Source organism: Podarcis filfolensis (assembly GCF_964270895.1).
Source record: "Podarcis filfolensis genome assembly, chromosome: 3".
In the NCBI taxonomy this organism is placed as follows: domain Eukaryota; kingdom Metazoa; phylum Chordata; class Lepidosauria; order Squamata; family Lacertidae; genus Podarcis; species Podarcis filfolensis.
Window position 1 is genome coordinate 4,668,131 of NC_139606.1, and position 26,606 is coordinate 4,694,736.

Below are 26,606 nucleotides of genomic sequence, written 5' to 3' on the forward strand. Positions count from 1 at the left end.
ACAAAAATTATGAATTTACCAATCACCTAACCATTAGTTACAATGGTGTTTTTTCAGTCTGCCCACATTTTATCACGTGGCATGAATGAATTACTGGTTGACATTCCACAATTTATGCTACAAGGGACACTTAACTATGATTATTTTTTCCAGTTTTTATTTATTTTAATTGTGAAATAGTTAAATCACAAAGTCTTCGTATTTACAAAATGAGACACAAAGATACATCCATTGGGTTAACATAATTCGTAAATTATTATTTAAATGGTAAAATTAGCATTATACTTAACTTCCATATGGCTCAATTTGTTTAATTTTTAAATTCCTGGGGACCAGCGACATCATCATAAAGTCAATAGCCCTGGTGGAGGGATTAAATGGCACTGCCACCTAGCTATGATGATGATGTTCCATCTCTGAGCCATAATAAATACCGCCCAAGGTATGTGAAATGAGTATGAAGGAATGCCATGTTTCTACAGGTAGCTTCTACAGGGCTTTGGCTACAATCGTATTGTCCCAAAATAGCAACAGGTGTGATATAGCAATCTTGAGCCCTTACCCAGCTGACACAGTAATTTACCCACCCTGCCTTCCTCCCCTTTTATCTTATTCATCATCTCCTTGATTAACAATGAGAAACAAACCAGAAGACTGGATTTTCAGTACTTCCATACAGGATCAAGACTGCAATAGCAGAGGCATAAAATACATGCCCCCAATAGTTACCATAAAAAGGGGAAGTATATCTATTTGTTTTTTTAATCAGCCCTGAGTGCTCACTGGAAGGACAGATCCTGAAGCTGAGGCTCCAAGACTTTGGCCACCTGGAATTTGCTGCCAAGGAGTGTGGTGGAGTCTCCTTCTTTGGAGGTCTTTAAGCAGAGGCTTGACAACCATATGTCGGGAGTGCTCTGATGGTGTTTCCTGCTTGGCAGGGGGTTGGACTCGATGGCCCTTGTGGTCTCTTCCAACTCTATGATTCTATGATTCTACCTCATGAGAAGAGAAGACTTTCTGGAAAAGACCCTGATGTTGGGAAAGATGGAGGGCACAAGGAGAAGGGGACGACAGAGGACGAGATGATTGGACAGTGTTCTCGGAGCTACCAACATGAGTTTGACCAAACTGTGGGAGGCAGTGGAAGACAGAAGTGCCTGGCATGCTCTGGTCCATGGGGTCACGAAGAGTCAGACACGAATAAATGACTAAACAGCAACAAATATCTGTTTTTGAACTTTGTTTTTTGTTCTAGAATCATAGAATCATAGAGTTGGAAGAGACCACAAGGACCATCGAGTCCAACCCCCTGCCAAGCAGGAAACACCATCAGAGCACTCCTGACATATGGTTGTCAAGCCTCTGCTTAAAGACCTCCAAAGAAGGAGACTCCACCACACTCCTTGGCAGCAAATTCCACTGTCGAACAGCTCTTACGGTCAGGAAGTTCTTCCTAATGTTTAGGTGGAATCTTCTTTCTTGTAGTTTGGATCCATTGCTCCGTGTCCGCTTCTCTGGAGCAGCAGAAAACAACCTTTCTCCCTCCTCTATGTGACATCCTTTTATATATTTGAACATGGCTATCATATCACCCCTTAACCTCCTCTTCTCCAGGCTAAACAAGCCCAGCTCCCTTAGCCGTTCCTCATAAGGCATTGTTTCTATTTTGACATAGTTCTCCTCAGTTTATTATCATTTATTGTTATGCATGTAAACAATGAAAATTATTGATAAATTGTTGCACAACAAAGTTACAGTAGTTGGAGCCAATGAATATTATGGTATATGTTGCAACTCTGACTCCCAGTAGCCCCAGCCAGCATGGTCAATGGACAAGGTCTCAAGGATGATGAAGTTCTTGTCCTAAACATGTCAAGGGCACCAGGGAAACTACCCCATTGCTAAAGTGTTTCAGAAGACTTGGTGGTGGGGAAGCAAAAAATTATGGTTATCCTACCTTAACTCCACCTTCACATTGCCAGGCTGTGAAGGTTTCAAATGTAACAGGCAATGTGGTGTTTACTCTTTGAGGATGATATTCTGGGTATATCAGGAGTCCAAAGCTGTTTAAATTGAAATAAATGACAATGGTTTTATAACAAAACATTGAGATGGGAAAATGTGTAGATATAGGGAGGATGGGAGAGAACCCAGTTTGCATTTAAAGACAAATCTACATACTGTAACTCACACTTCCCAAAACAATAGGTAAACTGAAACACAACCATCCTTCAAAAATTGAAGTTCTCTGAATTGTGCAATGTGGTCCTCATGCCAAGCAATCTGTACAAAAATGCATATGGTGGAGCATAGAAATGCATATATAGTACAACCACATCTTGTACGTAATTAACTTGCACAATTTCAACCTTATGCAACTGAAAGCTCACCAGTTAAAATAGTGCAAACTGGCTGCACAAAAGGCAGAAAGCTTAAATGTTCTTTTTGCACCAGTTTTCTCAGCACACAAAGAGCTTGCCTGCCACCGTGCTTAGTGGGCTCTCAGGTGCTCTCACAAGATCTCACAAGAACTCGGACAGCCCTGTGAAATCTCACAACAGCAGCCCAGAACCCACACACCAAGCGGGAGGGACTTGCTCCATAAGCAAAAAAGGGAGCGCAACAGCCTTGCTTGTTGGGTAAGATCCACTCAGTGCGCCAGCTCCAGAAGGTATTTGTGCCGAGGCAGTTGGAGTATATGCTTTTTTGGAAGTATGCTCCCACTATCCCCAAAATATAACTTCTGCACAAGATATGATTGAGGAAGCGAGCCAAAGAGGAAGTCCTCTGGCTCACTCCTCCGTTTAAACGGCCCCAGCCATGCCCCCCCCCCCGGCCAGCGTGTTGGCTGGCCGGGCTGTGACGTGGCCGGGATCCCCCAGGCAATGGGGGACAGAGTCCCCCACCCCTGGTGGGCAGTGGGTGGCCACAAGGTCCACCGCAACTCCTTCCCACTGGGAGGTGGAGCAGATTTGCACAGTATTAGTGAAAATAACTTTTAAAAATGCATTATATCATGGGAAATGGCTATGCAATCTTTTTAATGAAATATTGCATATAAACATGTGCATTTGAAGAAAGGAACCAATCCAGGCTCTTGGCAGCTGGAATACCAATTTTTGCAAGTTTAAAAGACAAATATATTTTCCAGGAACACAATCTAATTGACTGTGGATTCTGAATTTGTCTCATGATCTGATCAGTCATGATCTGCCTGAATTGAATCAAGTGAATTCACTTTGGAATTCAAGTTTCTTCCTAAATGTACATGTTCTTCATACTGAGAAGAAAATATGATTCCAGCTCACAGCATATATTCATAGGCAAATATTACTGAATCGGCTGTTGTTATAAAACACACACTATAACGAAAACTGCAAGTCAGAGCCAGGGATTTTTATACTGACGTACTTTGAGGATGGAAACATCAGTACAGGTACCTGACTCCACAGGAATTAAATTATAGTAATTACTAAGCACATACAAAGGAAAATAGAAAAAGCAGTGGGTAATCAGGGAACTGAATAGTAAACCAGGCATAAACAAAAACACCCTGTTCCAAAATCTGTGTGATCATTCCTTTTTTCTTTTTTTTTTCTTTTTTGCAGATTATTAATCAAATGTACTTAACTGTCAGAATGGATCGAGTACTTCTAATACAATTACTACCAGTCAATTTATAAGCCACACAATGTGTGTATATATAAATTGGGGGTCATATTGAACTAGAATATGCAGGGTTCTACATTTCAAACATGAATTTTCCCAAAAAGCACACTTAAGACTGACTTAAAAAGGTAAAGGACCCTGACAGTTAAGTCTGGTCGCAGACGACTCTGGGGTTGCGGCACTCATCTCGCTTTACAGGCCAAGGGAGCCGGTGTTTGTCCACAGACAGTTTTTCCAGGTCATGTGGTCAGCATGACTGGCGAACCACAGCAGTGCATGGAAACGCCGTTTACCTTCCTGCCAGAGCGGTACCTATTTAACTACTTGCACTTTTGGGTGTGCTTTTGAACTGCTAGGTTGGCAAGAGCTGGGACCGAGCAACAGGAGCTCACCCCGTCATGGGGATTCGAACCGCCGACCTTCTGATCGGCAAGCCCAAGAGGCTCTGTGGTTTAGACCACAGCGCCACCTGTGTCCCTGTAAGACTGACTTGGAATGTATCAAATACTGAAGCCTATATGCAGATTCTACATCTCTGAAATGAAATGCAACAGCTGTTTACTAGATGAAAATACTAGGCAATAGTTTAGAACTGGGAAAGAAGAATATATGTAATTGTAATCGAAATGAACCCTATTTACAGTCTATGAGAAATGGACCATAGCATATCAGTATGTTTTCATCCTGGTGGGGAAACATCAGAGAAAGCATTAAACACTCCCCCCCCCCCTTATTGGCTATTGCAATTAGCATTTATGCAGCAGAGTGAGTGTGTGCTCACACACATGTGTGCACATGCTTGCACACGTGAGAGAATGACAGAGAGGAAGGAGGGGGAAATATTATCCAATCAAACTGAATGCAAAAATACCTCGTGCAAGAATAGGCTCGATTCTTACTGAAGGACAGAACTGGAGCCTCTGATGGTCCTGAAGGAGAAAGGTGGAAAAAATAGCCATGTCCCGCAGCACACACTGTGTTACCCTGAGGAGGAGGAGAATATGGTTATAGAACATCCATCTCAATGCAGTTAAGATCCCAGAATACTGGAAAAAGTTGTGGCATTTTATCTTCAGACCTATATGAACATCCATGTCAAGTTGGTTTGGAAATCCAGAGATTCAGACACCTCAGGATGAAAACTGAGAGACATAATTTTACTTCAGAAGGAGTCAGATATGGGGCTCCCTCCAGCCAGAAGACTCCACTGCCTCCATCAACTGACACAGAGCTGGAGGGGCCTCTCTAGGGTGCTTGACAGGGTTTGTCAAGAGTTTCCCAACATGCAAACAGCCTCTGTGTGGCACCACATGTAGACAGAATAATGGCATGTCCAACAGTAAAGGGGAGAAAACAAAAACAAACCACTATCTGTTTGTTCCTTGTTTTCAAATGAGTATCAGAGCAAAGCAAAAAAGTATTACTGGCTAAGAAAAATGACATATTCAGCTAAAATATCCTGCATCTTTTCAAGCAGCTCTAACAGTTTTGCTGGTGCAGCCGTGGTCTCACCCAGGCTTCCTCAAACTCGGCCCTCCAGATGTTTTGAGACTACAACTCCCATCATCCTTGACCACTGGTCCTGCTAGCTAGGGATCAGGGGAGTTATAGGCCAAAAACATCTGGAGGGCCGAGTTTGAGGAAGCCTGGCTCTCATCTAAGACAGAGATGCGCAACTTCCAGCCTGCCAAGTCTCCTCATTTAGTGTGTGAGACTGTTTTGTGGAAACAAATTACACCTGACATTACACAGGGAAGGGTGAGCCTTTAAAGGACCAACAGGGAGTTTTACATGGGCTTCCAATTGCTCATTTGCTAGAGAAAAGCAGCTGTGGAGTTGGAAGAGCCAGAGGATGCCAGGATAATTCACACCCACCCATTAGCCAGTGTGTGTTGCTCAAGGTGGGGCCTTTCCCTTCAGTGCGAACTGCTTTTGTCTTCCATTACTGCTCTTCGAAGACAGCACTGGGGATGGAAAGGAGAAGAGCAGGGAGGTTTAGAAGGCCTTTCCAGTGCTTCTCGGGGGGGGGGGGGAGTGGGGAGGATGACTTCTAAACATGATTCTCTTAGTGATCACGCTGCTGGTTTCTTGCCTTTTCAATTGCTATTGTGCTTTGTTTATTAATGGTAGTTATTGCTGGTTTTTTTATTGTATCTCTTGGTAATTTGTAAAAATTGTATTTTAAATGTTTCATGTGACTGGGGTTGGGGTGGGGAGTGGCCTAAATATTAAAGGTGAAAGGACCCCTGACCATTAGGTCCAGTCATGGCCAATTCTGGGGTTGCTCGCTCATCTCGCTTTATTGGCCGAGGAAGCTAGCGTCATGTGGCCAGCATGACTAAGCCGCTTCTGGCGAACCAAAGCAGTGCACGGAAACGCCGTTTACCTTCCCGCCAGAGCGGTACCAATTTCTCTACTTGCACTTTGATGTGCTTTCGAACTGCTAGGTTGGCAGGAGCTGGGACCGAGCAACGGGAGCTCACCCCGTCGCGGGGATTCGAACCGCCGACCTTCTGATCAGCAAGTCCTAGGCTCAGTGGTTTAACCCACAGCGCCACCCGCGTCCCTGCCTAAATATTACACCTAAGTAAATAAATAAGTGGGACAACTTTTTAAACTGTATTGTGACCATTATGATACATGTGCCATCATACCAGGGAAGAAAATGATTTATGCAAATGAATGGAAAACTGCAGAACAGCTGATTACATGCACCAATTCTTTAAAATCCCTTATAAATGACCAGGTAGCTGAAAACACTAGACATGCACAATGTTCACAAGACTTACAGGTACTAAAACAAACAAACAAACAAACATTTTCTCTCTAAAGTATATAGGTAATATTATGGCTCTCCCCATTCCTACAATTCTAGAGATTTCATGCTTGTTGAATGCCCAGCAACCAACATTCCTGACACTGAGAAAAGTGGCAAAGACTGAATGCTTAGCAGATCAAACACAGAAGACTGAGTGTGATCAAAGACGTCTGCCACTGCGAATGGAGCTCCTCCACAGGAAAACACAGGGCAGCTTACAGCTCCTTGGAACAGGGACCTACCTTCTTTACTTTCTTGACTCTGTAAAGTGCCTGGCATATTGGTGGCATTATTAAAATCAGTGTGATAAATAATAACAATAAACCCTGCCATTTGGTGGGTTTCTCACTAGTTAAAGGAATTCTCTGCAAATTTATACATTTTGAAGAAAACTTTCACTACAAAATCAGGATTAAAAAAAACAACCCCTGGACACAGAGAATTAGTCAGGAGAATCTAAAAGGGAATTAACCAGAGTTGCAAAGAGTGAATTTTCTGCCCAGACCTTCAACACTATAAAATCATAGTGGAAATTTGGTCCAGATGTGCAGTGGCCAAAAGGTGGCCGATTGTGTCACTGGAAGTGTTTGTGAGGTGGATATTTGTCCACAGGGATTGGAAGCCAGACCACCAACTCACTTCCCAGAGGTCACTGGAGAGCTTTAAGAAGGTAATGACTGTTCATTTCTTGTGACCCAGATCAAAGGAGAGCCAGTGACCTAGAAGAGAGAGGCTCCGTATCCCGTTTCCAGTCTCGTGACCTATACAATTTTCCCACTGTCCTGGTGTCTGACATTTGTCACAAGGGTCACAAAGCAAAGAGACAAGAATAGTGCCGGAAGCACAAGCCTAGGCACCTTTTTGGAAACGCAGCTTTTCAGACCACACTGCCCACAGCACAGTTAATGCAGAGCTTCAGTAGTCAACTCACATTATAGTTCAGTGACTATTTTACCTACGACTCCAGTAGTGCATTCTACAGATGATTTGTGAGGGCGAGAGTCCAGCATATTTATACAGACAGCTGGTAGCTTGACAGCAGCGGTCTCGGCGAAGCAGAGAATTTTCTGCAGAAATAAATTATTTGGGGCACTGTATTCTATAGATCTCTCTGCAGCTAAATTCCCAGAGAGAAAGTGGTTTATTTCCATGAGTATTTGATAGCAATTGAATACAGCCATATGACCTTTTAAGCAATTAAGACACCACATGTGGATATTGAACATATTTTGTTAATGCTGAATTTAAATCCAAACTCGTCTCTCTACTTGCTTCCTTATCTTCTCCCTAATGGCAGATTTTAAGAAGCTTGAACAACAAGCCAGCATCAATGCAAACTCTTTATTCAATATCCACCATCATCAAGCCAAGTCATTCCTTAGCATGATTGTGGGGGACACCTTCCTAGGTGGTCTGACAAAGTAAAATGCAGTGGATCAAACAGCTCACATGTAATCTGGCTCACATGTTACAGCCTAATTCTCACAAGAAGCAGAGAAGCTCCCATGAAAAAACATGGCAACCCACAGATAACTATCATAAGCAGAGAGAAGACTAGGCTAGAACACTCACAGCTATTTTTCTGTATGGGGAATTTTATGTATGGAGCAGCACTTAGTCATGTGTGTCTCTGACTACAGGCTGAAGCAAAGTGCTCCAAACATAACTCAACTACTTCATCTGTGGTTTGTGAGAATTAAGCCCTAGATTGTACATGTAGTCACATATTCTGAGACATCATCCCAAGTACCAGTACAGTGGTACCTCGGGTTACAGACGCTTCAGGTTACAGACGCTTCTGCTTACAGATTCTATTAACCCAGAAATAGTACCTCCGGTTAAGAACTGTGCTTCAGGATGAGAACAGAAATCGTGCTCCAGTGGCGCGGCAGCAGCAGGAGGCCCCATTAGCTAAAGTGGTGCTTCAGGTTAAGAACGGTTTCAGGTTAAGAACGGACCTCCAGAACAAATTAAGTTCTTAACCCAAGGTACCACTGTATAAACATTGTTATGCAAGTCATAACAGTTGACTTGCATAAAAATATTTACATTAGTACTTAGAATTATGTGAATTGCCCCTCCCTCTCCCAACATCCAAAACAGGAGGGGAAACCATGGTTATTTAATAAATGAGAATATATCGCTCATATGCGCTCCCAGGAGGAGAAACAGGCCTAATCCCCTATAATCACCACTCTACCATGAAAGAAATAGCTTGAATGGTGTGGGAAAGCAGGAGGGATTTCCCCACCTCTCTCTCATAGCTCAAGAACTCAAGAACTCTTGTGTGTTGGACCAGGACTGGAAAGAACCCAGCTTAGGTTTTGGTTTTGCCCGGAAATTCACTGGGTGATCTTGAGCCAGCCACTCACTCCCACCCTAACCTACCTCACACGACTGTTGTGAAGATAAAATGGAGGTGGAGAAACATGCATGCCACCTTAAACTCCTGGGAGGAATAGCGGGGTACAAATCACCGTCATCAGACAAAAGAAAGTACTCCTTTTCATGCAGCACAATTAGACAAATTTATAACGCAGGTGGCGCTGTGGTCTAAACCACTGAGCCTCCTGGGCTTGCCGATCGGAAGGTCGGCGGTTCGAATCCCCGCAACGGGGTGAGCTCCCGTTGCTCGGTCCCTGCTCCTGCCAACCTAGCAGTTCAAAAGCACGTCAAAGTGCAAGTAGATAAATAGGTACCACTCCGGCGGGAAGGTAAACGGCGTTTCCGTGCGCTGCTCTGGTTCGCCAGAAGCGGCTTAGTCATGCTGGCCACATGACCCAGAAGCTGTACGCCAGCTCCCTTGGCCAATAAAGCGAGATGAGCGCTGCAACCCCAGAATCATTCACAACTGGACTTAACTGACAGGGGTCCTTTACCTTTACAAAGGTTGGCCTATCCATTGCTATTAGTCATGATGGCTACTGGGGTGCCACAATGGCAGAGGGGCTATTGCTTTCACACCGTGCTTGTGGACTTCCCAGAGGTAACTGTTTGACAACAAACAGAATCTAAAGGAAGAGGGGAATCTTGTGAAAACACTGTCACTTATCTTGGTGCTCTGTGACATCCTTACAGCTCACCTCTATCAAATCATCAGGAGCCTGGATATAGAATCCAGCAGGTGACAAGGTTTCAACACTGGAAAGCCCATCAGTTCCAGAAAGCCCAATAACTGTATTGTGCCATAATAAGTTATTTTGATCCAGTGAATCTCCTAAAAACAAACGAAGATAACACATTAACAAGGTGCCACAGAGGCAAGACATGCAGTGGTCACATAATATATACTTTGAGATGTTCATTAGTTGGTTCCCGCTCAGTAACCCAGAGCTAAATGGCAAATCAGTGACACTTTGCTTACTGTTTCAAAGGCATGATTAAGAAATGGGACACAACTTGTGGGCAAAGCAACAAAAGGCTGCTGGGGGACAAAAACGATGGAGATGGTCCAGAGAATCCCATCTTTTGTTTAGATGGAGACTAGATTACAGTTCTGTAATAAAAATTTCATCCATTTTGTTTGCAGCATTTTGACTTGTGTTGCAAAGATCAAGATTTCCCTCAAGTGCTTGTAAACCAAAGAGACAAATAAGTAGAAGGAATTACAAAATCCACAGTGCTGTATCAGGTTCTGTAGGTCAAACAATCAGCACCATATACATTATTTCAATTTTTAAATACTTAGAATAGTTTTGCTGCTTTTATTTAACTGACATTTTCTGGTTTTATATAAAATGTCTGTTTTTCATCTTAAGGGGAAATTGAAAGTTTTTGAAACTAAGCAATAAAATGAAAGGAGTGAAATGTCAAGTAAAAAGTATGGAAATTTTTAAGAAAAAATATAGTTTTGAGGAAAATGAATCTTCTTGAAAATTTCTACTAATATTTCATAACACAAATTTATTTTGTATAACTTACCCACTCTAACTCCATGGCCCATAATGTTGTAAAAAATGTTGTTTTCCACCCTGAAATCTGACACCCCATGCAGGCTAATTCCACGAGCAAAAGAATCTAATACAGCACAGTTTCGAAAATAAGAATCTAGAAGAAGAAGAAGAATTGTATAAAGCAGTAGAATTAGATAGAAGTAGAATTTCATGCTGTATCTTCATTTCTATTTATTTTCGCTTAAAATGTTTTTATCCTGTCTTTCAATCATATTTCATAAGACAGCTTGCATCATATTTAAAAATAATATATAAATAAATAACCGAAAGTGCAGCGTAACAAATCAAAGCAAACAGAGATTTAAAAAGCAACTGGAGCTAAAAGCCTGTTCCCCACTAAAACCTAGGGAAAGAACAGGGGTTTTATCCTATGCATGCTTACTTGAGAGTAAAAGGTAAAGTTAAAGGGACCCCTAACCATTAGGTCCAGTTGTGACTGACTCTGGGGTTGCGGCGCTCATCTCGCTTTATTGGCCGAGGGAGCCGGTGTACAGCTTCTGGGTCATGTGGCCAGCATGACTAAGCCGCTTCTGGCAAACCAGAGCAGTGCACGGAAACGCCGTTTACCTTCCCACTGAAGTGGTACCTATTTATCTACTTGCACTTTTGACATGCTTTTTAACTGCTAGGTTGGCAGGAGCAGGGACCGAGCAACGGGAGATCACCCCGATGTGGGGATTCGAACAGCCGACCTTCTGATCAGCAAGTCCTAGGCTCTGTGGTTTAACCCACAGTGCCACCCCCGTCCCATTACTTGAGGGTTTGAGGGTAAGTCCCAGTAAACTAAACATGCTTAGATTGTTCTGTTATTTGGCATCTTGCCATATGAGGTATCTATTAATTCTGTCTTGTGTTTATTAATTCTATATCATGTTTTTTGTTTTGTTTTTTATATTACACATTGCTCAGAAATTTAAAATTTTAAGCAGTCTACACATTTTCTAAATAAAGGCCATCATTTTCTAAATAAAGACCACCAGGGAGACTCAGAACCTTGGTTCTGAGCATGTGAGTTCTTAAAGTCCGTCCTCCAAATAAGATCATAACAATTGAGCTGATCCCTGTGGAACCAGGTGGCTCTTGGTTCTAAGCTATTTAGGGCTTTATAGGACAAGACCAGCAGTTTGAATTGTGCCCGGGAACACATCAAATGCCAGTGAAACCCTAAAAACTGAAAACATACATTCTTTCTTATAAGTAACAGTCAGCAGCCTTTCAGCTTTATACCAAATGAAATGAAGTTTCCACATAGTCTTCATGGGCAACTCCTCAATTAGAGCATTGCTGTAATCTAACCTGGATGCCACCAGGGCATAGATAACTACAACCTGATCACATTTCCCCTAGAAGATATGCTGCAGTTGGCATACCTACCAAGTTAAAGTGCCAACTGAGCATTTGGGAAGCAATCAGTCTGTCTGGATCTAAATGCAGATCAACCACGAGCTGTAGTCCTGATCCCTCATTCCTGTCTGTCTTGTGAATGTCATCCTACAGGGTAACCAAGAAAGTGTTCTGGTCTTGCTCCCCCAAAGAATCTGGAAGCCAACTGAAATATTTCTAGATAACCAGCTTCATCCAGAGATATTTAAAGTTGATCACCCAGCACCTGTTGAAGCATCATGGTGACATCACCCCAGAAAAGGACATTTTGGACTGACCAATGGTTACCAAAAATCTCCTTTTATTAGTCCAGAAAAAGTGACACCTCCAAAAAATTTCTGGGTGTTATTGTCTGACTGAAATAAAGGTCTACTCAGTTGAACATGAACATAATTTATTTGTACCCCGCCCATCTGGCTGGGTTTCCCCAGCCACTCTGGGCGGCTTCCAACAAAGATTAAAAATACATTAAAATGTCATACATTAAAAACTTCCCAGAACAGGGCTGCCTTCAAATGTCTTCGAAATGTTAGGTAGTTGTTTATCTCTTTGACATCTGTTGGGAAGGGCGTTCCACAGGACGGGCGCCACTACCGAGAAGGCCCTCTGCCTGGTTCCCTGTAGCTTTGCTCATCGCAATGAGGGAACCGCCAGAAGGCCCTCGGCGCTGGACCTCAGCATCTGGGCAGAATGATGGGGGTGGAGACGCTCCTTCAGGTATACTGGGCCAAGACCGTTTAGGGCTTTAAAGGTCAAAACCAACACTTTGAATTGTGCTCAGAAACAAGACTTATGATGGAACTCAGTTAAGGCCAACAACTGTTTGTTTTTTAAAAGGCTGCTAAGATACAAAATATAATAATTTTTGCTCACTAGTCATGTGGGCATTGCCAGCAATGGTCAGTGCACTGAGATGCTTCTGGAAAGCTTGGCCTACATGCCGGAACTGTACACCATCTAAATGAAGCTGAGTCTCTTCACCACTGTAGGCCTGCACAATGACAACAGCCCCCATATCCCGCGATCCAAGTTTCCTCTCACTTTTCTTGTAGAAACAGTCTGAGACGTCTGAAAAGCAATGGTGAAGGTGTATAGCATGTAGGGCAAATGTTTAAAAAGTATGAGGCATCTTCACAATCTTCCATCAAATTACAAAAAAAGAGATGTAATCATGAGTCATGAAATACTTTAGGTTTATGACATGCTCCACTCACTGGGGGTGAAGTAGGTAAAACTTACTCAGGCTGGTGGCACAATGTTTGTTCATTAGAGTGCTCACATGATGACCATTCACACAAAAAATCATAAATGTGCAAAGCAAATAATAACATCTGTTCTTCTACTAGTCCTGCTCAAGAAGAATTTTAGTGACAAATAATTAACAAAATTGTTTCTGAAATGTTCAGGTTACCCCAAATGTGACTAACAAGAAGGGATGGAGTAGGGAAGTTTGTTTGGTTTGCATTCTAAAATGAACTAATTTAATTCACTGGTGCTATGGATGGAAGAGAAATTCACATTTAAAGCCAAATCTATTAATTTGCACTTTCTGAAAGAATGAGAACAAAAACACAGACATCCCTCAAAATTCATACTTATCTGAATTTTGTGAGGCAGGTCTCCAATGAATAATTACAAATATATAGGGGAAATGTTCATTAAAATGAATATATTAGTGAAAATACCACACAAAAATGCAATCATGCATTTTATTATGATAAATTACTTGCAAAAATATGTGCATTAGTCAAAACTGCACTAAAAATGTGTTCATTAGGAGAAATTCGCATTGAAACCTTAATAAGGATTTTTTTTCAAATCACTGCAGAAATGTGGAGTACTAAATTTAAGATTGAAGCAATGAAAAACTAAGAAAACCAAAATTTACATATCCTCCCATCCCCAGCTGGTCCCATACTAGTATGCAGACTGGAACACAGCTATGGTTCCTCATCATTGTGGAAAAAAATGTGACAAGTGGGATGCCGTAGGGTTCTGTCCTGGGCCCTTTGTTGTTCAACATCTTTATAAATGACTTGGATGAAAGAATTGAGGGGATGCTCATCAAATTTACAGAGGACACCAAACTGGAGGGGTAGCTAATGCCGCAGAAAACAGAATCAGAATTCAAAATGACCTTAACAGATTGGAGAACTAGGCCCAGGCTAACAAAATGAATTTCAGAAGGGACAAGTTCTGCACTTAGGGGGAAAGAACCAGATGCACAAATATAGGATGGGGGACCCCTGTCTTACTAGCAGCAAATGTGAAAAGGATCTAGGGGTCTTGGTGGACCACAAACTTAACATGAGTAAACAGTGTGATGCAGCAGCAAAAAGGCTAACATTATTCTAGACTGCACAAACATTAAATAATTAAATATATAAATACCCTGCCCATCAAGAGAAGTATAGTGTCCAGAGCAAGGGAAGTAACAGTATTGCTCTATTCTGCCTTTGTCACACCACACTTGAAACACTATGTTCAATTCTGGGCATCACAATTTAAGAAGGATGTTGACAAGCTGGAACATGTGCAGAGGATGGCAACCAAGATGATCAAGGGTCTGGAAATCAAGCCTTATGAGGAGCGGTTGAAGGAGCTGGGTATGTGTAGCCTGGAAAAGAGGAGACTGAGAGGAGATAGGATAGCCATCTTCAAATATCTTAAGAGCTGTCACATGGAAGAGGGAACATGATTGTTTTCTCCTGTTCTGGAGGGTAGGATCAGAACCAATGGCTTCAAGGTACAAGAAAGGAGATTCTGATTCAACATTAGGAAGAACTTTCTGGCAGTAAGAGCTGTTCGACAGTGGAACAGATTCCCATGAGAGGTGGTAAACTCTCCTTCCTTGGAGGTTGTCAAGCAAAGTTGGATGGCCGTCTGTCAAGGCTTCCTGCACTGCAAGGCTTGGACTAGATGACCCTTGGGTCCCTTCCAATTCTGTGATTCTATTAATCTCTTTATGTTACCCTTAGAGTACCCTCTCTCTCACCTCCTGAAATATCTGCTTCTTTGCACTGCTGCAGGTGGGAAGCCCTTTCCGTGGTGACATTTCCATGGATGACCACACTCCGACTGACCAATGCCACAAGAGCTCTGAAAACATGGTGCTCTCCAGACACCTGTTCTTTGGCAATACCATGAGGATACCTATAGGATACATAGGAACAATCGTAGCCAGCTTAGATTTTTGTACCATAAATCTAGTCACAAATGAGAGCCAGAATTCAGTTGTCATCCATAACTTTTGACCTTTCATTATCTTCTGACGAGCTGCTTGCAATTGCCCCACCTCAACCCAAACCAAACAAGGAAAAAACTTGGTTTGTTTGATGTTAAATTTGCCAGCATAATATTATTTGCAATGATAATAAATTTGCCGTGATAAATTATGCAATGATAAATTTGCTTAAGACTTTAAAGATGCCACAAGACTCTTTGTTGGTTTTGGTTTCCAGAGACTACCCCTTTGGAAATAGGAGATGCAAGGTCTTTGGGGCTTGGAACACATGTTTAGCTCCAGTGCTGAGCCCTGGATTATGTGCTGCAACAATAAGAGTGGGATTTTCTGAGAATGCAAATAATAGTTTCCCTTCTTCTCCAATTGTACCCAGTCTACGCATATAACCATGCACATAAGTGGCCGCTTGAGTTGTGATGCAACCACATGAATGCAGCTTCACTGTACAAGTGCAAGGTTACAGTAATTTCTCCTATATCATTACAAGCAGTACTGTGCATATTAATAGTTCAGTCCTTAAAATGTTTATGAGAAGACCCATTGAATGCAATAAGGGTTAGGGCACAATCCAAATCTCCCCACCCTTCCACACCAGTAGGACTTTACAGAGCAGTGCATTTGCAACCCTGCTGGTGCACAGCAGCTAAAACAGATGGTTGGTGGGAGGGACACAGTTAAGATGGCTATGCACACTTATGCGCCCTATTACCCCACACTGGGCCTCATGCAATGGCCGTGAGGTGGACCTGAGAGATGTTTGGATTGCTCCTTAGTAAATGTCATGAGCCACATGGAAATGTCTTGACAGGATTGGCCAGAGAAGGGCAGAGGAATGGGATGAGGGTGCCGAACTGGATTCTGGAGAAGAGCCCAGTGGTGTGGCAGGTGATGATCTAGAGGCAGTGTGGTGTAATGCTTAGCGTTTTGGACTATGACCTGGGAGACCAGGGTTCAAATCCCCACTCAGCCCTGAAACTCACTGGGTGACCTTGGGCCAGCCACCATCTCCTAGCCTACCTTATAGGGTTGTTGTGATGATGAAACTGGGATAAGAAGAACCATAGACACCACCTTGAGTCTCTTGCAAGATAGAGGGGCTAGATAAATGTAACAGGCAAGCAGGCAGATAATGTTTTTGGATGGAGTGGGTTCTCAGAGAAGAGGCCCAGCTCAGTGACATCAGATAATCTGGCCACCACAGGAGAGCCACCGAACCTGCCTCCACTGCTGCCTCCTGTCAGGGAGGTGCTCCCTACCTCTGGGGAGGTAACACCCATTTGAGGCAGCCATGTCAACTCTGCCTCTGGTGCAAAGTCTCAGCAGATCCAGCCTACTCATAGGAGTGCCCTTTGGCTTGCCCAGTCCTGTGGCTTGGGGGAAAACAGTGTGAATGACTGTGCCACCTCGTTCTTCAAAAGGGAAGCTTTGGGGGGGGGGTGTTAAGTGTTGAGACAACTTCTAAGCTTATGCGTGGCCATGTATCTTACAGCTCTGCTGTGACTTCTGAATCATGTAACCTGATCTATGTTTAAGCATAGTAGGGAATCCTGGAATAAAGAGAAGAAGAAGAAGAATTAGAATTAGAATTAGAATGAAGAAGAAGAAGAAGAAGAAGAAGAAGAAGAAGAAGAAGAAGAAGAAAGTCGGAAACCTGTGTACTCAGTCAACCAGTGGAAGCCTGACAGTAATTGTATTTAGGATTGCAGCCTTAACGTAAGAAGAATAACCAAGAACAATTGTAATATTTAGAGAATTGAATCTGAATTAGAATATAGGGTAACTAAGTTTGTTGTGGTATAAGCTTTCGTGTGCATGCATACTTCTTCAGATACACTGAAGAAGAAGTCCAGTAGCACCTTAGAGACCAATTCAGTTTGTTCTTGGTATAAGCGTTCGTGTGCATGCACACTTCTTCAGATACCAAGACCAATTGTATGAGCTTTACATTAACATCAAGGTCTGCTGAAAAAATACCTGAGCGGAGATGAAACATAGAGTTCTGTGCCATTTACAGTCTTGACAGTCACGACTTCCTCTTGTTTCTGGTCACTTCTAGGCCCTCCTCCACATATAACAACTTCATCTCCAGGTTTCCAGTCCACATGATCCACCAGAACTAATTTTGTATCATTGAGACGTGCGGCTGATTTCAAGTGTGTGACTGTCACTTTAGGGACACAACCTACAACATAATGTGTAGAGACATAAAGAGAGAGACGGAGCGCAAAGGTATTGTAGCTTGACATTTTCGTCATACAAACTAAGCATTCTGATCTCATCTCCCAACTATTTCAAACCTACAATTCAAGCAAAATCAGTAACAAACAACTATGCATGCTTGCACTGTTGGAACAACCTTTTTGGTGCTACATTGAAATTCTCCCAAAGCTTTTAAATGAATTTATGAATAATATGCCACAATGGTGGCAATGCTCAGAGAAATGAGTGAAGTCCCAGGTCCTTCTTCTGAAAGTTTTCTTAAATGTTCTCTTCTTTCCCTTTCAGTAAAGCTAAAGCTAATGTATTAATATGAATCGTCTCATTAAATAATCATTCTCCCCTCTTCTGTGTTTGTTTTAAACTTAAGGCCAGTTAAAATACAGAGCAGCACACTCATTTTTCTTCCATGCACACTGAAATGATCATGTAGAACAAAACAAAGACGAAAACCCTCAAGCACTTGGAGGCCAACAGAGAAGGGTGATGTGGAAACAGAGAAAGCAATGATCCATGCCGACAATGCAGTCGGTATTTTTGATGCAACTGTTATGCAAACAAAGGATTCTAAAAGTCCCCATGTGGGTGGAGGCGGAAGACTCTGTTTTGCATATCGATTACTGTATCAAGGTCAGTGTGAAGTATCTGAGAACCTTTCGGCAATACACTTTCAGGGAGCTTGTCATCTACAAATTACTGTTAATACAACACCATCAAGATGCATGGCATTTTGTAAGAATTCCATAACCAAAAATTTAGGATCCTACATCCAATGAACTTACACATTTGGTGTTGACAATGTGGAAAGAAGAAAGTGGCAAGGGGTGTGAGCAAACGCTGGACCATGCACTTAGGCTTGGTAGAAATCATAGAGCCGTAGAGTTGGAAGAGATCCCAAGGGTCATCTAGCCCAGCCCCCCTGCAATGAAGGGATCTCAAGTTAAGGTGAGTTTTGAAGAGTTATAGGGCACCACATCTACACAGAGAGAAGTCCAGAGATGCTGGGCAACAAAAGAGCGCAGAAACATTTTTAAAAGTATGAGGCTTCCAAGAGTCTGAGGATGGCGGAGTTGCAGGAGCAAAGATCACAGAAGATATTGGAATACAATGACATCTAGACACACACAAGAGAGGAAAGGAAACCATTTATTGTAAGTAACGTTGTAGGCATATTATAAGGCAACTTAAACCATGTGGAATTGTCAATGCCTCCTATTTACTGTGAGCTAAGATGGTTAAATAGGCAAAGTTATGCACAGGCCATGCCAAAGGAAAAACCTAAAAGACAGACATCAGTCTGCATGTCTAAAATGCAATAAAGAAAAATACACTGCGTTGACCCCACTTAGACAAGCCTTCTCAGACTGACTGATTTCCTGAAGTCTTGGACTACCCCCTACATCATCCAATGGCTGAGACTGATGGGAGTTAAGAGTTGGGAAAGCTGAGTGAAATGAAAAACAAATGATCAGTTCCTGCCATTAATACAATCACATTCCATTCAAAATTAGAAAACAAGGACTCTGAACTCTCATGGCATAACAAGCAATCTATGACCACAAGTATTAATGAGTACATCTATACCCGTATACTGGGAACCTGACACTTGATTAACCTTCATGAATTGTGGAAATAATCCAAAAGCAGAAAAGATAGATCATCAGCTTTCCCAGCTTTCATAAATTACTGGTTCATTAGCTGAAAGTTCCAACAGCTGTGCCAACCAGGAGTGACTAATAGTTGCTGAAGTCGCCTTCCATGCCATTTTAGCATCGCCTTGAATTCCCCCGGAGAAACCTCCACTGAGTTCCACCTCTTCAGAACAACAAGCTGGATTTCCTCCAAAAACTGGAGTCTGAGCCAATTCCAAAGAAAATTTGGCACTGGGATGAGGGAAGAACTTAGGGAGAACAAGGCCTGGGGGGCAAATGCTTCCTCTGACGATTTTCAAGATGATCCATCACCCCTTTGCTTGCCCTCTGCAACAGACGAAATGCTTTGGGAAGAAGACTTGTCACCAGAAACAGATTGTTCTCAAGGGGCTATCGCAAGCACCACAGCAGTACTTGGGGAGGGGGGCAGAAATAAACCCACCAGAGATGGCATTCTATTTCTCATAAAAGGATGGCAGTCAAAAGCAAGGGAAATTAAAATCACTCCGATTATTCTTTACCAAAAGGCCTGCCACTGGAAACATTCCCAAGTACTAAAATATGGATTGGCTCAATGCAACTCCTCAATTATTTAATTCATTTTTTAATTATTAACTAGTGCCGGTTGGAAAACAACTCTTCCACAGACTATTTTTGGAGGCAACACCTACACCAGTTTGAAGAGAAACATAACTGTGCACTCTGTAAATTAAGACACATAAATGCTTTCAATGTATTGCAATATCAACAATGCAGCATACTGTATTACTCCGAATATCTACAAAATAACTGGATGCGACCTGCACTCTTCTGCAACAGTACTTGTGTGGAGCACCCCATTTCAAATCCATTGCCATCATCATTCTCAGCTGCGTTAGAAAGTAGCCTCCATCCCACTCCCCATTCTTCTTCAACTCAAAAGAGAAAATAAGGTTTTTGGGGAAATTTGGTAACTACTCAGTAGACTAGGTGCACAAAGTTGCTTTATAGATGCATCCTTTGAGGTGTTAAATAACCTGCTTGTGCTGAAACTGTATATTTGAAGTTTAACACAATAAAACAAGAAAGAGGGGAAATATTACAAGCAAAGTATGCTGAAACTATCGTTGATGGCTGTAAACAGAGGTTGGCAACCATTTTTTTCTGTCAAGGACAACATTCATCTGTCATCTGTTCTTTCAGTCATCTGCCGGGGAGGACATGTGCCAGCGGAGTGCAGGGATCCAACCAAGGCAATGTACCTGGGAAATCCTGTTGTTGGGTGTGGGACCTCAGAAAAAAATAGTCAGGGCTCCTGCTTTTATTTTTCTCCGCCACCCCCTTTCCATCAACATACTATTAGGCCAAGGCCATAGGATTTGTTCTGTTTTGTTTTAGGAGGAAAATAAAGCATATCTTCCCCACAGAAGAATGCTGCCAAATTTGAAACCATCAAATCAATCAATCAATCAATTAATTAATTAATTATGCCCCGCCCATCTGTCTGGGTTTCCCCAGCCACTCTGGGCGGCTTCCAACACAATATTAAAATACAGTAATGCATCAAATGCCAAGATCTCCATGGGCTACCCAAAAACACCTGGAGTTTCCCCCCATGAATTTTCTTACCTTCTGCTGTGGGCTTCCCCAAGTGCAGTGGGGTAATTTGGGGGCAATTTCCACGTCCTCAATCCTGCAATTCAACACCCACCCAATGCAAAAACCCGTAACATGCCGCTGAGCTGGAGTTGTAAGTGCTCTGCATCATCCGAAGTGCCCTGTGACTCACCAACAAGTGAATCTGCAGCCTTCAGAAGCCTTTGGCCTTTCTTTGCTTTTTCAAGAGTGGTCTCTCCATCGGTAGGGTCAACATGGACCCCAGTCTACAAAAGGTTACCAGCTACCAGGGGCGCCAACTTGCCCCTCCATGCAGCAGGCCAAGCCACTTGGCATTCCGCCAGTGCTTGGGCGCTGGGTGTTGAATGGGGAGCGTGGAGCTGTGCTCTGTGCTCGGCCTCCTTCTCCTCATGGCATTGGAGGGGGGGAGAGACAGAGCGTGGCTGCTGGGCTCCGTGCTCAGCCTCCATTTCCATGCATGTGCCTGGCAGGGGCAGAACACGCGGAGGGCGATATTCACTCTCGCTCATTCCAACCCCCTCCCAGTTCCTGGGCTCTTGGGCAGGGGCTGGGGTCTGCAAAGGGCACCTGGCAGCAGCAGGGAATGTCGGCCCCCTCAATATTGGGAGGGCAGGACCCCCTGCCTCAAAATACTGAGGCGACTGAAGCCTCTTGCACCCCTTATACCCCTATACCTGGCTCCTCTGCCAGCTACCCCTGTTCTACATGCAAACCATGTGCAATACCATTGAATTGTGGCCCTGTAGCAACAGCCTGCATTCAGTTTTTCTTCAGCAGCTCTGGAAGCCTAAAATCTTCCTCTAAACATTTTGCCAAACAGCTCTTGGATAAGTTAAGTTTGACCTGAGCAAACTGCAGCCATTCAAAATCAACGTGGATTTTCTCTTCTATCTTTTCTATTTGTGCTTTGGCAACATTATGAGCACCAGGGTAGCTGAAATAGGAAGGAGCTTCCACAACTTCTATAAATCAGGCGCTGTTTGTTCCCTGTCGTGAAAGTTTAGAGCCACCTCCGTAAGCCACTTCAGGCCAAATTCTCTGTGTAGGCAGCTTGTTGATGCAAAGCAAACTTCTCTCAAGTTGCTTATATGCTGGTTGACACTCTGCAAGCTTTTCATACGTTCCCTCTGATAAAACAGGAGGTCTTTGCTTATTTATGAAGACTAAGTCCTCTAGACATGGAAAATGAATCTATTCCGTATCACTATTTGCTGCTAAGGAATATTCAGTGTCCTGGGTTACTGAGAATTCCTTAAGCAAAACCCCCTGAAGCTTCCTAGTATCAAAGAGAAAGTACTTCAGAAGGAGAACAGCCTACTGCAGGAAAGTAGAATTTCCCATTGCAGCACGGTGCAAAATTTGGAACTTTTCTTGTACCATCTCATATCAGACAACTTTTCTTCTTTCTTTTTTCACCATACATAATATTTTGGAAAGGGGATAACTACCTAGAAACACAAATATTAAATCAATCACAGTGTTTTGTGGCTTATACTCGTGAGCAATTTTCAAGAACGTGTTATTCCTCTTACCCAAGAAGCAGGCCTTCAAGACAATTCTTCTCCATAAGTCTCAAAGTATATCAGTAGCTAGGGGTCTCCACTTCCCTGGGCTCCAGGGGCCCATTCTTTTTCCTCCCCATTCGGCCGTGGGTGGAATGCTCAGTGTCTCCCCTTCCAACCGCACAGGCATTGGTGGCAATGGTCTGTTGGAACAGGCCAATCTGGAGACACCATTAAAGGGGTCCAGGAAGGGGGGTGTCTGGGAGTCCAGCAGCCATAGCACCCTTCCCAATGGTGGCCCTGGCGGGATCGTAACATCTGATGTATGTCAGGGGATGGCCCCGCCTTATTTATTAAACAGTAGGTGCATTGCTTGATACCAGATACATACCCAATAACTTGGCCAAAAACTACTTACACCTGTAATCAATAAAAGTTTTTGCCTATTTCAGCCCCTCATCCTGGATCCCATTAATGGGATACTCCATTCCCCTAGAAGGACAGGGAGAGGCTTACAACATCCCCTCCAACCATGCCTAACCCACCAAAGTTGGGAGGAAGGCAAAACCCTCAGACAAGGCCAATTAGTCTGACAGAAAAATACCTCCTGGCCCTGAATATGGGGACTGAGAGCCTCTATAGCGAGGTCAAGCACCAAACAACTACTTCTGGTAACAAGATGAAACCAAGAGAGTGTGGGTAGGAAAAAGAGGGGGGGAACCGGTGGTGCCAGTGAAGGAGTGGGCCACCTTTTATTTTCATGGAGTGGACTGGAGTGAAGTCCTCTTTGGACCCCAGTCCACTCCGCCCACCACCCAAAAGACCACCCCTGGGCTCACCTGCAATTAGCCAATTTGCAGGCAGGCTGAATCCAAGTCCCTCAGCCAGTGAGAGAGTGGATTGGTCTCTTGCTGACCAGAGTTCCAGGCAAGGGGAAATTCCCTAGGGCTGAGGCATCAGAGGCCTGGCAGCAATGCCACACCCCAGAGGGGAATGAGCAGAACTCCCCGCTGCCTTTCCTCTTCCAATCTCCCTGGTAAGGTCCACCACACCGCCCTGCAATCTGCTACTGGCAACAACAGTCTTGTTTTTAGTCAGTTATTTTACCATTTCCCTAAATCATTTATTAAAAGCACCACATTTAGGATTTAGTCCCGCCCAACACTAGCAAATTAAGTTAGGGTGAACCAACTGCTGCATTACAATATTGCAACCATTATAATGCTAGCAAAGTGCTGCCAGTATTTTCCATAGGTATTGTCAGTTGACAGTAGCATCAGGGGCCAAGCTGGCAAGATGTGATGTGCAGTGCAATGAACCTGTAATTCAGATTGCACTGCTATGAAAGGGAGGAAGATATCATGAGGGCTAAGTGCGTAAGTACAACACAGACTCATCACCAGCTTCTCACATTTTCCATTATTGCCAGTTAATCTCCTAAGCAGTTAGTGAATGAGACAGACTGAGCGCTTTTAGGAACATCAGTGTAGGGCAAGATGATCATCCAAATGTTAAGATCTGTTGCCTATAACTTCAGGAGCTAAAGGTCGGTCATTATGAAGGGGAATTGGAGGGGCGGGGGTATGAAGAAAGGAAGACTGATGATTCCTTGGTTAAAAGACAAACCTAGGATTTGGAATACATAAAACTCTAGGATGCCTTGATTAGATTACTTGCTGTGATCTAGGTCCACATTTCAACAGGAGCTCAGCTCTAGTTCACATTTTTAAACAACTATTCATGATTCATGGTTTATGTCAAAGTACATAGCATCTTTCATCTCGCTAAAATAAGGTGAGAAACCAAAGCTACTTCCAAACAGGTTGCTCCCAGTGTTACCCAATCACTGGGCTTCTTTTGGCTATAAGAAGAATTGTGTTTAACTCTCCACACTGCTGGGTGTATGCACTTTTTAATGTATACATTCTGCTATGTCATATCCAGTGCTGAAGATGAGGAACAGGAAGGTCCAATTCACCTGAACAACCATTTGAAGCAAAGCACACATTCACTATAATCTTTGCAGTAGACACCATTTCATTGCCCTGCAAGGAACAGCTTGCATCTGGATGCGGCAAACTATAATGCTGCGGGGGGGGGGGGGGAGACCGAAGAACCCTTTCCATGTCATTTCAGCAAAGTGGTTTATTGTGGCAACTGGCAACTGGAAAGGTTTTTTTCTTCTGATTTATTATTTAAATAGGGACGTGGGTGGCGCTGTGGGTTAAACCACAGAGCCTAGGACTTACCAATCAGAAGGTCGGCGGTTCAAATCCCCACGACAGGGTGAGCTCCCGTTGCTCAGTCTCTGCTCCTGCCCACCTAGCAGTTCGAAAGCACCTCAAAGTGCAAGTAGATAAGTAGGTACCACTCCAGCGGGAAGGTAAACGGGTGTTTCTGTGCGCTGCTCTGGTTCGCCAGAAGCGGCTTAGTCATGCTGGCCACATGACCCAGAAGCTGTCTGCGGACAAACACCGGCTCCCTCGGCCAATAAAGCGAGATGAACGCCGCAACCCCAGAGTCGGTCACGACTGGACCTAATGGTCAGGGGTCCCTTTACCTTTATCTATTATTTAAATTGGTATTACGATGTAATAAAATAAATAGAGCATATTAAAATAAAAATTTTAAAAGCATTTTAGTGCTATTTCCAACTAGATAAAATTAGCAGTTCACATTAAATAAAAGTTTTTAAAAACCACAAAATGCTAAATTGGTTATGGTGCCTGTGTGCTAAGCTGTTACTGGTTTAGCCACCAGATATATACCCAAGCCTCCCTCTAACTCCTGCCCTTCAAATATATGCATAGAAGAGTATCACTAATGGTATCTACACCAGGAGAAATTGTACTATTCTTCTGGTAGGGAAAATACAGGATGACAATAATTGGATGATGCATCATATAAATGCTCTGTACAAAGTGAGCTATCTAAATATTGCAATTCCATGCTAAATGCCTAGAATGGAAACACCTCAATCAGCTCAGAGAAACCCAAAGCTCTCAGTGTTGCCTGAGAACTGGATTCAGAACTACAGTGCCTTTGTTTAGTTTATTCTGCATCCAAGATTCAGGTTTTCAAAGACTCTGGAATTATCCATAAGAGAGCAAGAGAGGCAGGGAGCAGCACAGAAGGACAGAGTGAAGGGTGAGAGAATTCCTGACTATGTCAGGAATAGCATCAAGGTACTCTGTATACGTCATGTTCACACACAAGTTCAGACACTTCCAGTGTTGAATCCTGCACCAGATTCATCAAACAGTCAAACAGTTCATCTGTGCCGTAGTGGAAAAAAATGGATAGGTTTGTTTTATTTGCAGCATGTCGTCCGTAATTCTTTTGCATGCTGTCTCTTGGACAAAGCTTGCACCACCTGAAATTCTGCATGTTCTCTCAGGAACTACAGCCAGCCCGTCTAGATCGATTATAATGGAAAGGACAAAGATATGGCCAAGGCCACCAAGCTAGATTTCTCTTTGGAAACTTGTCAAGAGAGTTTCTTGGGGAATACATATGAACAGAGCCAGAGACATTGATAAATTTCTCTTCTGAACAATCAATAAAAATAAAAAAAAAAATCCCTCCATCCTATTCAGGCTTCTGCTGTGGACACAAGGGCCATAATTACATTGTCAAAAATTCAAGTTACCCCAGCTGACTGAGACCTCCTTTAAAGCTGACATGTGATTGGCAGGCAGTTTATGGGGAGTGTGGTCTGATTGGCAGGGGAGCTGGGTAAAGCCAAAGGCAACAGTGCAATTTCCCCGTCTACTCCGACCACCCGAGCACAGGACTGCCGCGTGGAGAGAATTCTGGGAAAACCCTTAGTCATATTAACATATCAAAGGAAGAAGCTGACAGGCAGTTACTAAACAATCAGGATTCAGCCATTGCTATAGAACGCTTCCTTCCAAATTTTCTATTTGGAAGGAAAATAAGAAATTAAATTACATTCAACCCTGTCTACTCAGACAGCTGATTTCCCTCCCCCTCAAAAGCCTGTTTGTTTAATGATTTAGATCTGCTCTAGCTATACACATTTATTTCAAAACTATAAAAATGTTGACAAGCACTCCAATTTGTTTTATACTACAAGCTAGGTTGATGCCATATTGGAACCAGGAAAATGTGTTTGTATTTGACATAAACAGCATGAAGGCAGAAAAGTATGTGTTCTTTTTTCCATCTTACTTATAGAGGCTCAACTGCATTACGACTAAATGGTGGATTACACGCTTTGAGTGAAACTTAATTGTACCCATGCACTGGAACTGCGCCTCGGACAGGAGATGGGATGGCAAGCCCAATATTTCTTGCATCATTGCTGAAGAATTGAAACCAAAAGATGTTTCCAATAGAATGGGCAAGGCCACCCAGTTCTTCTCCCTTACTGACTCTTTTCGATCACCCAGTCTACTCTCTACAGCCACGGGCATGACTAGAAATAGTCATTGGTATTTCATGTGGATGTTCCTTTCGTCTGTCTTTTTATGGCACCTAGGTCAAATGCTCTGGAGACAAGGTCCTGTTGCCTTCCATACAAATTCTTCT

General features: G+C 43.1%; 1 protein-coding gene across 2 annotated transcripts in view; it reads right to left on the minus strand.

Moving 5' to 3' along the window:
* PKHD1 (PKHD1 ciliary IPT domain containing fibrocystin/polyductin) overlaps positions 1-26,606 on the minus strand; it is a 238,340-nt gene that overhangs the window by 106,864 nt on the left and 104,870 nt on the right. For both annotated transcript variants that reach the window (XM_083606347.1, XM_083606348.1), the window contains 7 exons: positions 17,042-17,249; positions 14,819-14,976; positions 12,697-12,891; positions 10,409-10,534; positions 9,571-9,704; positions 4,541-4,653; positions 1,958-2,063 (listed from right to left, as the gene is read on the minus strand). In XM_083606347.1, coding sequence (XP_083462473.1) covers positions 1,958-2,063; positions 4,541-4,653; positions 9,571-9,704; positions 10,409-10,534; positions 12,697-12,891; positions 14,819-14,976; positions 17,042-17,249 — 1,040 coding nt within the window. The remainder of the gene's footprint in view (positions 1-1,957; positions 2,064-4,540; positions 4,654-9,570; positions 9,705-10,408; positions 10,535-12,696; positions 12,892-14,818; positions 14,977-17,041; positions 17,250-26,606) is intronic.